The sequence below is a fragment of the Argentina silus genome (assembly GCF_951799395.1).
Source record: "Argentina silus genome assembly, chromosome: X".
NCBI classification, from domain to species: Eukaryota; Metazoa; Chordata; class Actinopteri; order Argentiniformes; family Argentinidae; genus Argentina; species Argentina silus.
The window spans coordinates 42741822-42755497 of record NC_139653.1 but is presented as its reverse complement, the minus strand read 5'-3'; the positions used below and the strand labels follow the sequence as shown (position 1 = coordinate 42755497).

The 13676-nt window shown below is 42.7% G+C and overlaps 1 protein-coding gene across 2 annotated transcripts; it reads left to right on the top strand.

Annotated features, from left to right (window-relative positions):
• Positions 1-3939: 3939 nt before the first annotated feature.
• Positions 3940-13671, top strand: il22ra2 (interleukin 22 receptor, alpha 2). 2 transcript variants are annotated; one of them, XM_083696112.1, is made up of 6 exons: positions 3940-4027; positions 4377-4509; positions 8705-8895; positions 9373-9542; positions 12066-12228; positions 12994-13671. In XM_083696112.1, the coding sequence occupies exons 1-5, from the start codon at positions 3967-3969 to the stop codon at positions 12213-12215; spliced, it is 705 nt and encodes a 234-aa protein (XP_083552238.1). In that variant the 5' UTR covers positions 3940-3966; the 3' UTR covers positions 12216-12228; positions 12994-13671. The 2 variants fall into 2 exon arrangements, with proteins under 2 accessions (XP_083552238.1, XP_083552237.1); XM_083696111.1 differs by having other exon boundaries at positions 12066-12241.
• Positions 13672-13676: the final 5 nt, after the last annotated feature.

Genomic DNA, 13676 nt, shown 5'->3' with positions numbered 1-13676 from the left:
CTACAAAAAACAATATTGCATGTAGGCCTATCCAGAGTTTGTAATTATCCAAAGTGTACTATGAGGAGCTGTGTGTGTCTGTCTGTCTGTCTGTCTGTCTGTCTGTCTGTGTATATATACACTCACCGGCCACTTTATTAGGTACACCTGTTCAACTGCTCGGTAACACAAATATCTAATCAGCCATTCTTAAGGCAGCAACTCAATGCATTTAGGCATGTAGACATGATCAAGACGACCTGCTGAATTTCAAATCGAGCATCAGAATGGGGAAGAAAGGTGATTTAAGTGACTTTGAACGTGGCATGGTGCCAGACGGGCTGGTCTGATTATTTTAGAAACTGCTGATCTACTGGGATTTTCACGCACAACCATCTCTAGGGTTTACAGAGAATGGTCCGAAAAAGAGAAAGCATCCAGTGAGCGGCAGTTCTCTGGCCGAAAATGCCTTGTTGATGCCAGAGGTCAGAGGAGAATGGCCAGACTGGTTCGAGATGATAGAAAGGCAACAGTAACTCAAATAACCACTCGTTACTACCAAGGTATGCAGAAGACCATCTCTGAACGCACAACACGTCGAACCTTGAAGCAGATGGGCTACAGCAGCAGAAGACCACACCGGGTGCCACTCCTGTCAACTAAGAACAGGAAACTGAGGCTACAATTCGCACAGGCTCACCAAAATTGGACAATAGAAGATTGGAAAAACGTTACCTGGTCTGATGAGTCCCGATTTCTGCTGTGACAATCAGATGGTAGGATCGGAATTTGGCTTAAACAACATGAAAGCATGGATCCATCCTGCCTTGTATCAACGGTTCAGGCTGGTGGTGGTGGTGTAATGGTGTGGGGGTTATTTTCTTGGCACACATTGGGCCCCTTAGTACCAATTGAGCATTGTTTAAATGCCACAGCCTACCTGAGTATTGTTGCTGACCATGTCCATCCCGTTATAACCACAGTGTACCCATCTTCTGATGGCTACTTGAAGCAGGATAACGCGCCATGTCACAAAGCTCACATCATCTCACACTGGTTTCTTGAACATGACAATGAGTTCACTGTACTCCAATGGCCTCCACAGTCACCAGATCTCAATCCAATAGAGCACCTTTGGGATGTGGTGAAACGGGAGATTCACGTCATGGATGTACAGCCGACAAATCTGCAGCACCTGCGTGATGCTATCATGTCAATATGGACCAAAATCTCAGAGGAATGTTTCCAGAATCTATGCCACAAAGAATTAAGGCAGTTCTGAAGGCAAAAGGGGTCCAACCCGGTACTAGCAAGGTGTACCTAATAAAGTAGCTGGTGAGTGTATATATATATATATACAGTGGGGGAAATAATTATTTGATCCCCTGCTGATTTTGTTAGTTAGCCCAATTACAAAGAAATGAGCGGTCTATAATTTTTATGGTACTTTTATTTTAACAAATAGAGACAGAATATCAATAAAGAAGTCCAGAAAAAACACATTATATAAAGTTATAAATTAATTTGCATTTGATCGAAAGAAATAAGTATTTGATCCCCTACAAACCAGCAAGAATTCTGGCTCATACAGACCGGTTATATGCCCATGAGGCACACAGATTAGTCCTGTCACTTTAGGAAAAGTACTCCTAATCTCTGCTTGTTATGGGTATAAAAGACACCTGTCAATAGAATCAATCTCTTCCATTCCAACCTCTTCACCACCATGGGCAAGACCAAAGAACATTCAAAGGACATCAGGGTAAGAGTTGTAGACCTGCACAAGGCTGGAATGGGCTACAAGACCATCAGCAAGAAGCTTGGTGAGAAGGAGACAAGTGTTGGTGCAATTATTAGAAAATGGAAGAAATACAAAATAACCATCAATCGCCCTCGGCCTGGAGCTCCATGCAAGATCTTGCCTCGTGGGGTAAGGATGATCATGAGAAGGGTGAGGGATCAGCCCAGAACTACACGGGAGGAGCTTGGTAATGATCTCAAGGCAGCTGGGACCACAGTCACCAAAAAAACCATTGGTAACACACTACACCGTAACGGATTGAAATCCTGCAGTGCCCGCAAGGTCCCCCTGCTCAAGAAGGCACATGTACAGGCCCATCTGAAGTTTGCCAATGAACACCTAAATGATTCAGAGAAGGCTTGGGAGAAGGTGATGTGGTCAGATGAGACCAAAATTGAACTCTTTGGCATAAATTCTACTCTTCGTGTTTGGAGGGAGAGAAATGCTGAATGCTACAATCCCAAGAACACCATCCCCACCGTCAAACACGGAGGTGGAAACATTATGCTTTGGGGTTGTTTCTCTGCTAAGGGTACAGGACGACTTCACTGCATTGAGGGGCCAATGGACGGGGCCATGTACCATAAGATCTTGGACGAGAACCTCCTTCCCTCAGCCAGAGCACTGAGGATAGGTCGTGGATGGGTCTTCCAGCATGACAATGACCCGAAACATACAGCCAAGGCAACAAAGGAGTGGCTCAAGAAGAAGCACACTAAGGTCATGGAGTGGCCTAGCTAGTCTCCAGACCTTAATCCTATAAATTTGTGGAGGGAGCTGAAGCTTCGAGTTGCCAAGCAAAAGCCTTGAAACCTTTTTGGAGAGGATCTGTAAAGAGGAGTGGACCAAAATCCCTCCTGAGATGTGTGCAAACCTGGTGACCAACTATAAGAAACATCTGACTTCTGTGCTTGCCAGCAAGGGTTTCTCCACCAAGTACTAAGTCATGTTTTGCTTGGGGATCAAATACTTATTTCCTTCGATCAAATGCAAATGAATTTATAACTTTATATAATGTGTTTTTTCTGGACTTCTTTGTTGATATTTTGTCTCTATTTGTTAAAATAAAAGTACCATAAAAATTATAGACCGCTCATTTCTTTGTAATCGGGCAAACTAACAAAATCAGCAGGGGCTCAAATGATTATTTCCCCCACTGTATATATATATTCTAACAACAACCCGTGTGTGTACCTTGCATTCAGTCATCAGATCTGCTGCAGGTAAATGTCATAGTTGAGATTTACCATAAAGAAGAAATGACAGTGGGGAAGTCCTCTAAAGGTCAGCTTTTCAACACTGTTCCACCATAGCCTGCAAGCTGAATAATGACCCACCCACACCCACGTTTTAAACACACACACATACTACTAATTACCACAAGACTGTCACTCTACTATTGTACACTAGTGCTTAAATTTAGTGTTGACAGAACACAAGAGATAGAACAGAATTACTGTAATCAATGACACACACACACACACACACACACACACACACACACACACACACACACACACACACACACACACACACCATGACACTGCTATTAACACTCTTAGAAAAAAAAAGTTGGGTTTTGAGTTCCATGTTGATCCCTTTACACAGAGGGTTCTAAATGGAACCCAAAAGGGTCTACATGGAACCCAAAAGGGTTCTTCAAAGGGTGACCCAAGGGACAAACGAAGAACCCTTTGTTTCTAAGAGTGTAAACTCACTGTGTATATGTTAGTGTTGACAGAACCCAAACCAGAATTACTGTAATCAATGACAGAGCATGCTTTTGTTGTTGTCCTGTGAGTGTGTGATCTTTCCACTCATATTGACCACATTGCAGTAAATGTCATAGAACTGTCACATAGTTTTATTGCACTAGTTACTGTAATCCCATACACATGTTTATCAATGCATAACATGTTTAACATTCTGGTGCGGTAACATTAAACAATCATTGTGTAGGCTTGTATACATATCCATCCTCATAATATGGTAAACCCAAAATGTAAAGTATGCTTACAGTATAGAATTTTGTCTGTTGTGAAAATGGGTAACCCTTTATTTTAAGGTAATAAACATAAAGGTCAAAAAGAAAAGAGGAAATAGGTACTGTTTAAAAGTGCAGTGAGTAGCAGTGTGTGTGACATTACCATCGGCCCAGCCACTTCTGTACTAGAGCTGCACACAGGATGGCATCGCTCCTGGTCCTAGCTACGCTGCTGCTGCTGCTGGTGGTCAACCTCTCACACAGTAAGTCCTTGTCTAATGGATTGTTACAGTGTAGTTGCTCTCTGTTGGGACAAAACTTTACAAATTGAGGTTTAGAGAGAGAGAGAGAGAAATAGAGAGAGAGAGAGAGAGAGAGAGAGAGATTAGTCCTTCTGTCTGCTCTCGGTCTGAGAAGTGCTTATCATGTTTCACGGTTGTAAGACTCAATTGAAAGCTTTTTTCCAGATTGAAATTGAGTAGATATATAGTAGTCTATGTCCCTATAGATCATTTTATAGATACAAATTCCAGACAAACCAATTTCTGGATTTAATCTGCTGTAGTTTCAAAGGGAACTCTCCATTAACAATGCATTGGTTGTCTGTTTCAGGTCAAGAACTTCCTCTAGATGCTTTAGCACCACAGGGAGTGAAGTTCCACTCTCTCAACTTCAGAAACGTCCTGCACTGGACACGCCCTGCCAACTCCAATGACGGCCTGCAGTTCTATGTCCAGTGGAAAATGTGAGTATAGTGTGTGTGTATAGTAAGTATAGAGTGTGTGTTTGTGTGTTTGTGTGTTTGTGTGTGTGTGTGTGTGTGTGTGTGTGTAAACCCATATATTATACAGTATGAATATCAAACAGGATTGATATATTACAGCAAATAATATGGCTAAACTCTGATGTACTGAAAAAAGTCAACTTTAATATTTCTATTAATGACATCATGAGGACATTAAGATCATTTCACACAAGCAACTGGCAAAAGTGTATGGAGGTATATGTTTAATACAAATGTATAACCAACTCACCGCAGCTTTACCACAAAAATGGCAAATACTTAAAAGAGAAGGGTTAGCATTAGTCTGCCTGCCACACATTAAAAGCAAACCACACATGACTTAAAATGGTTAATATAAATTGGATAATATAAAAAGTGCATCAGTTTCACTTAAGGTCAAAAGATTTGACAACTATTCCATGTGAAATTCGAAATAGTTGGGTGCAGATTTTCCATGTCCCAATACCATGCATCGGGTTTATGATTTAATATACAAAACAAAAATTGACACAGCAATCCGTTCTTTTCAATTTAAATTCAATTCTTGCTACAAAACGAATATTCAATATATGGGGCATTGAGCAGTCAGCCTTGTGCAGATTCTGCCATGAGGAAACAGAATCAATAGATAATCTATTTTGGTACGGTCCATTGGTGGCTCACTTTTGATTCAGGTCCAGGAATGGTTGTTTAGGCATAATATCAGTGTGCAGATTTACCTGCAATCTATATTGTTGGGGGATCTGAGGGACCAGGCCCATTCATTGGGAAATATGATTATGCTCTTAGGTAAAATATTTATTTTTAGGGAAATTTCTGCAGAAATTACATGAATAGAGAGATTCAAGACCTTGGTAAAACATCACAGTAAAATAGAAGGATGTATTGCAAAAGGAAATAGTAAAATGGTTATATACTGGGAAAGATGGGTTAACCAATAGACATCTGAAAGTTGGAATTAAAATTGGAAAACATAATTGATTAACCGATTCACCATCTGATAGACCTTAAATTCTATTCACTAATTTCAAAGTTGTTCTACCCCTGAAAAAATAATAATAAAAAAACTGCCTGTATTGATAGGTTGACTATGCTACATTTAATTACATACTATTACTCTGCTATCTTATAGGCTATTGCTCAGGTTACGAACCGGCCTACCATCAGCGCTAAAACTACTACAGCTTTGTTGTCTAGGGGAAAAGAAAGGCTGACTAGGCTAGCTTTCGAAACCTGACTGCATGAATGTAGTTTAAACGTGGAAGAGAAATATGTCAGTGTGTGTCCATCAAGTTGCAGAGTAACAGAGATTAACAGAGATGTTTTTAACAAGTGCTCATCTGAGTCCTCCAAACTCTGTTCTCAGACCTGTAGCGTTGGTCCTGTCTCGGTCAGCCAGTTCCAGCACTGTGGTTGTTCAGATGTTTTTTTTTTTTAATTAAAGGTGATATATACTATATATATATACTATATATATGTTATGTATATATACTATATACATAACAAAACTAGTGAAGAGACTTGTGTCCCCCGAAGTCGAATCCATCAATTATCAATCCGTGTTTGTCTCCAGGCCTAACCATCTAAGAAACTTGGTCAAGAAACGTTTTTTTAACTGACACCTTAAAGCTGTTTTCTGTTCCATAGAACTGCAGCATGGTCCAGGAATGAGTTTTTCCCTGTGGAGTTTTTAAATCACTTAGTACAGCTCCCTCTGGTGGAACATTGTTGGGTGTCATTTATCCGGCTGAAATAGTTGCCCAGATATTTGGGAACAGTACCATGGACAATTCTTTAAGTAAGCCCCAACTTAATCTGGGTGACCCTTGTTTCTACCTTGAGCCATTTCAGCTCATCAATGTAAGGGGAATCCATATGGATACAGGGAGGGGGTTTCAGAATAATCTCAACTAATTTATTCTGTAAGGTCTGAAGCTTATTTTTGATACCCTGGGGGGAACCGCTCTACCAAGAGGCACACGCATAATCAAAGTGACACTGCACAAGAGCCCCTACCAGTGTCTGAAGTGTTGGTCTATCCACAAGTCTGGATTTCTAGCCAGAAACTTTACTTTTTGGTTGACCTTGAGGCCATACTCTCACCAGATAAGCAACACATCTCACCAGGGCTATGTGGTGTGTAGTCAGTTACAGTGCCCCTAGAAAGTCATCATACCCTGTGAAATCTTTACCTTTTGTCACATTACACCCTAGAAATTAAAATAAATCAAATCTAACTTTTTTGAGCTGTATGTACACATTATAACCCTCATCATCAAAGTGAAAATAAAATGTTTAAACATTCTGGACAATTATTAAAAATTAATTAGTGAAATACCTGGTTTGGTTAAGTGATCAGCCCCTTTAGAGTATACCATTGTAATCTTGCTCAGGTGCAACCAATCAACTTCCAGATCAAACACCAGGCTAATTGCCCCCCACCTGACATCAATTGTAGTGGTTTTGATTACTTCAGAATAAAACCAGCTGTTTCTTGAGGATTCCACTACTAGAAGTGCATGGTTCTGCAAAGAATTCACCATGGTTGGAAAAGTACTTTCAAAAGGCCTCCGGGATAAAGTTGTAGGAAGGCACAAGTTAGGTGAAGGCTACAAAAAGATTTCGAAGGCTTTAGCTATCCCTCTGAGTACCGTTCAGAGCATCATTAAGAAGTGGAAGGCGTATGGCACCACCAACACCTTGCCTAGATCAGGCCGTCCGTCCAAACTGGATGACCGAGCCAGGAGGACATTGATCAAAGAAGCTACCAAGAGGCCAAAGGCAACTTTGAAGGACTTACAAGTCTTTATGGCTGGGACTGGTCTGTCTGTGCATGTGACAACAATCTCACAAGCTTTATACAAAGCTGGCCTGTATGGCAGGGTAGCAAGAAAGAAGCCTTTTCTGAAAAAGTGCCACAGTCAGTCTTGTTTGTGCTATGCAAAAACACACCTGGAAGATTCTGTTGCCATGTGGAAAAAGGTTTTATGGTCAGACGAGACTAAGATTGAACTTTTTGGACTGAACTCCAAGCGCTATGTTTGGCGAAAACCAAACACAGCACACCACCCAAAACACACCATACCTACTGTGAAGCATGGTGGTGGCAACATTATGTTGTGGGGATGTTTCTCTTCAGCGGGGACTGGGCAATTGGTCAGGATTGAAGGGAAAATGGATGCTGCCAAGTACACCCAAATTCTTGAGGATAACCTGCGTCCCTCTGCTAGACAGCTGAAGATGGGCAGGTCATTCACCTTCCAACACGATAACGATCCTAAACATACCGCCAAAAGAATAACGCAGTGGCTTAAGGATAGAAAGGTGAATGTCCTTGAGTGGCCAAGTCAGAGCCCTGACTAAGATCTGTGAATGGACTTGAAGAGAGCAGTCCATCGCCGCTCACCATGGAATTTGACTGAACTCGAACAATTCTGCAAGGAAGAATGGCCAAATATTCTCCAATCTAGGTGTGCAAAGCTAGTAGAGACATATCCAAACAGATTGATGGCTGTAATTGCAGCAAAAGGTGGCTCTACAAAGTATTAAATCAGGGGACTGATGACTTTTCCAACCCTGTTATTCTTGTTTTTCATTTTTTATAAATCTTCAGAACTGTCGCCTTTTTTTTTGTTTGATGTTGTATGGCTAAATTTGTACATAAAGCTGGAAAAAGTTTTTTTTTTATGGGTTTTGATTTCAGGCTGTACGACAAATATAGTAACTATTTCAAAGGGGTATGATGACTTTCTATAGGCGCTGTATGTAGTGTCTAGTAAATGCAATCTAATCTACCTAGACCTAGGGTCATACGCTCATGATATTCAATCTAATCTACCTAGAGCAAGGGTCATATACTCATGATATTCAAGTGAGTAAGGTTTGATTGCTCTGATATTTAAAGTGGGCTACCATAAATCAGGGTTAGGGTCATTAATAAAATTAAATTTTTTATTCACTTTATTTGATTCACTTTAATTGAAATTCAATTGATTAATCGACAAATCCTCTTAGAAAACAATAGACAATTTTCAATTAATGAATTGAGTGAATTGAATTTCCAATTGACCCAAATCCTGCTGTTAATAGTGAATTGTCAACATAAATGACAAATAAAAATGATATAATGATAATGATGTATTCTCTCATGTCACAGCTATGGGGAGAAGCAGTGGAGGAATGTGTCGGACTGTCAGGGTATCAACAGGTTGTTGTGTGACCTGAGCCAGGTGACCTCTGAACCCATGGAGTGGTACTATGCCAGGGTCCAAGCTAAAGCTTCCCTCTTTGGGGCAGAGGCCCACTCACCATGGGTACTTGCAGACAGATTCAACCCCAAACGAGAGAGTGAGTACTCCTCCTGAACTGTCCTATCCACAGTATGGGTGGGGCCAGGGCTTTTTCCTGACCTTTTGACCTGACCTGGTGATAATCCAGTTTTATTTTTTATTTAAAAAAAAAAATATATATATATATATATATATATATATTACAAGTTAGTTTGAACGCACAGAAGGTCCAGCATTTTAACCTGGTTATAAATGTGGGCCTGAGGTTTTTTCCTCAAAATATGTGGTTGGGAAAAAGCACTTTGAGATTATTCTTGTATAATGAAAAGCACTTTATAAATGTAATAAATAATAATAATAATAATAATAATAATAATAATTATTATTATTATTATTATTATTATTATTATTATTATTATTATTATTATTATTGCCATTATTATTATTATCCATGGGGCAATGATTAGTTTAGCAAGTCTTTCATATTTGAAAACACCTCTGTTTTTCTTTTGGATTTGTTATGTGTTTCCTGCAGCCTCAGTCAGCCCACCTACGATGAAGCTTAAAGTGACTAAGGAAGGCATTGTGATCCGGCTGCGGCCTCCTCATTCCCCCCTCAGGAGACAGGGTGGTCGCTGGATCAGCATCAGGAAGCTGGTCAGACTGTCCTACAGGATTTACCTCATACACAACCATGTAGAGGAGGTAAGGACTGCTACTATTACTGTTGAAAAACCTGAATACTGTGCTTTTATGAATCTAAAATAAAGTTAACCCTCTCTCTCTGACACTAGAAGGAAATTATCTGAAGGGTCATCTTGGCTAGTACCTTAGAAGACTAAAGAGTCGGGATTAACCCAAATGTCAATGGCACAAACCCAAGTGTCTGACCAAACCCAAAGCCTACAGTCTATACATACAGTCTATGTAAAAAGAAGGAATGGCTTTAGAAAGGAAATGTAAATAGGAACCGGTTCTAGGCAAGGTCAAGGCCAAGGAACACAGAACAGAAGGTGGGATATGGATAAGGAGACAGTATGGTCCAGTTTATGGGTTTTTATTTTACACAAAAAGAAAGCACAGCTCATGAGGGGAGTTAAGGTAAGGACACTAATGGTTGAATTAAATTTCAAGCTCTGGCAAGCCAGTAACACAACAGTCCTTCTCATGAAATGTTATGGAGTGTCACGTCGGAGCTACTGGCCACCCTGTGTGAACACCAACTGACTGACTGAATAAACTGCTGGATTATTAAACTAGAGGGACTGGAGAGGCTGGGCAGGTTGGGAGGCCTAGAGAAGCTGGAAAGCCTGGAGAAGCGTGGCAGGGAGCTGGACAAGGTCAGACATTGGACTGTGTTTAGAAGGTTGATTGATGGAGGAGGTTTTGTGTGATGAGGTACTGGGCAGACCCAAGCGCAGAAAACAGGCAGGACTCAGTGTTGCAAAAATCTCACGAAAATCTTTACTGAGGGTAATCACAGGGAATACAGGTAAATACACTGAGTGAAAACTCAAGACACAGAGCAACAGTAGGGCATAGCTTAAATAGCCGGTAACAAATGAGGCACAGGTGTGGCCAATTAACTTGCCCAAGGCACTAGTGGCCAATTAACAATTAAAAACAAAAAGAGTCTATGACGGCCTCTGGCAACCAGCGGAGGGAGCAGCAGGCTCAGGAGCTCTAGGAATCGCTCTCGACGTTCCCCTAGGATGCCAGGGTGGAGGCAATGAAACTCCCGGACCAGGGCCGGATCCAGGATGTCTCGGACCGGATTCTAGGACCTTCCTCGGGCCCATACCCCTCCCAATCCACGAGGTACTGCAAACTCCTGCAAACCCGGTGGGATCCAGCAGGTGGCGGACCAATGACACGTGGAGGCAGCAGTGGTCTCTTAGCGGGCACCAGCGAACTGACGGCCACCGTCTGGAGCCGGAAGACATAGAAGATGGGATCGATCCACATGTTCCGGGGAAGCTGAAGGCACCTTGAAAGGTCAGATGAACCGGGGTGCCAGCTTTTGGGATTCCACCCGCAGAAGAAGGTCTTGGGTTGACAGCCAGCCTCTGTGCCCCGGACAGAGTGATGTCGTGGGCCTGCTCCGTCTGTTGGCCTGGGTCTGCTGCCACTGAGAAGCCTTCCGCAGGGCTGACCTGGCTCTCCTCCAGGTCTTCCGACAGCACTTGACAAACCTGCGGAGGCTGGAACCCGAGCAGGCACTCAAATGGGGACATGCCTGTGGAGGAGCAGGTTACGGTGTTGTGCGCCCAGATGAGAGGACTGCTCCAGGCTGCAGGGTTGGAGGAAACCAGACACCTCAGGTTCGTCTCCAGGTCTTGATTTACCCTCTCCGTCTGTGTGGTAACCCAAGGAGAGACAGACCGTTGCCCCAATAACCGTGCAGATGGCCCTCCAGAACCAGGCGGTAAACTGTGGACCCCAATTGGAGACGATGTCCAGCGGAAGGTCCAAACATCCGGAACACATGCTGGACCATGAGCTCTGCAGTCTCTCAGGCTGTAGGGACTTTGGGGAGAGGCACACAATGACAGGAATTTGAAAAACAGTCATGAAATCCATGGAGATGTGAGACCAGGGGTGGTTAGGAATGGAGAGAGGGTGTAGTAGGCCATGCAGACGTAACTGGGGGTTCATGTTCTGCACACAGGTGGAACAGGCAGCAACAAAGGACCGAACATCCCTCTCCATGGTGGGCCACCAAAACCGTCTTTGAACGAACTCTAGAGTCCTCAAAGCACCTGGATGACCAGTGAGGCGAGACAAATGCCCAAGGCTTGAGAGTGAACCACAGTAGGGACAAAGAGGTGGCCTGGTGGACCCCTGCCTGGATCCTCCTCCCTCTGCTGTGCTCTAGTGATGATGGTCTCAATGCCCGAGCGAACCAGTGCCATAGTCCCGGAGCTCGAGAGAATAGGTTCGGGAGACTTCTCCAGTTCCGGTGGGTCTAAATGCCTTCTTACTGAAGACTTCAATCAAGTCAGCGTATTCAGGGGGAACTTGGGACATCTCTACTGCACTCGGGTGATGACATCCCAACGACTGTTCTGGGTGCAATGTAAACCCAATAGCTATGCATCTGGAGCTTTTTCTGATCTTTCTATTGGGTAAAGAAAGACCAAGTTTGGCGCATTGGTCCAAGTGTTTGGGAATAAGATTACGCAATGCTAAACTCTGACCAAACCTGTTCCCTCTCTTACCCCTGACCAGGAGATGTTTGAGATGGAGGGTTGCTCCAAGCAGCAGGTGATATCAGAGCTGAGCCCAAGGACCACCTACTGCCTCCAGGCCCAGACGGTGCTCTATCTGGGGGGGCGAAGCAGCCCCAGGACTCCCCTGGTCTGTGTCACTACAATCTGACCACCAGGCTCCGGTAACTCCTTCAGGTACTAAACATGACATTATATAACCTAATAATGCTCTGCACCTCAGGGGCAGGTACCACCTGAGACAGCCAGCCAACAATATGGCTTTGTTTCGATAACCACATTAGCATACCACTTAGAATGAGCCAAATTAAGGCCTATAGGTTAATGCATTCTAAATTCTATCCTAATGTGGCTATTGGAACTGACATTTTGATTACGTTTCAGGTAGTGTACTATACGTATGACAGTTTGGCTGCAGATCATTACATTCAATCATTTTGACGTGGTTCTGAAATGTTATTAAACACCCATCCAGGGCAGCCATTGTGAAGATCTATTGTGCTGTGCAGCCCGACTACGATATAACATAGTTGACCTGTAGCACAAGCAAAAGTCCCTGAGTCTGTCTTTGTCTGTTAGATGAGACGAGAGTGTGTAGACCAGTTGTACTGTCTCAGTGTCCCCCCAAGGGAGTCAGCAAAAATAAGGGTGTCAGAAAATCTCTTGGTCGGGACAAAAGATTACAAAATGAGAAAGAGAGAGAGAGAGAGAAATCTCTCCCTGGGGAGACATTCATACATGGGAGTGTGTGCCGTTGGACTAAAATTAGCTTTATTATCTGTAATCCTCCCTTTAGAAGAAAGAGCTGTTGTTTGTGGTATTTATAGATCTCTGACATGTATAAAGCCATACAGGTTGGTTTCTGTTTCTGGCTCCGGGCCATGTCTAAGTTCCTCTCCTCTTCTCTCTGTTGTGTCTCTCTCCTGCAGGAGGGGAATTACCGTAGCTCTGGATCCCTTTGCTAAAGAGGAAACAACATGATACTCTGACAACATCTGACACTCACACACAGCAGCGGAAGTGTTATACACATCTGTCTATTCATCCTTACCTCAGGGACCAGTCTGCACCAGGAGAGGCTGCTGGAGAAACCGGAGGATGGGCTCATTGTAATGCATGGAATAGATTCAGGAATAGTATCAAACACCAGTGATTTCATAGTCAAACGTGTGTTTGATACCATTCCTTATTCCATTCCATGCATTACAATGAGCCCATCCTCCGGTTTCTACCCCCAGCAGCTACCACTGCCCCGCACACAGGGACGCACTTTAGGATCCGCAACATTTCTTAAACTGGACTGCTTCTGTGCCATAAATTAGCACTTTATTTCACTGTACTGTTAGTATTTAATAAATTACTATGAAGTAATAATGGGTACTTTGTGGTACTTGTTTAAAATAATGTAATATAATTGCTAACTACTGTACCTGGTATGAAATAATACCTGGTATTTTCTGTGCTGAAAAATACGGTGCCATCAAAATGTTGTAAAACAAAGCCAGCAGACACTACCAGATGATGAACAAAGGTGACACTGTTTACTGTGATGAATGATTTAAGTTGTATGATCAGTATCAAAACTAAAATAAAAGCTGGTCACTTTGCTTTG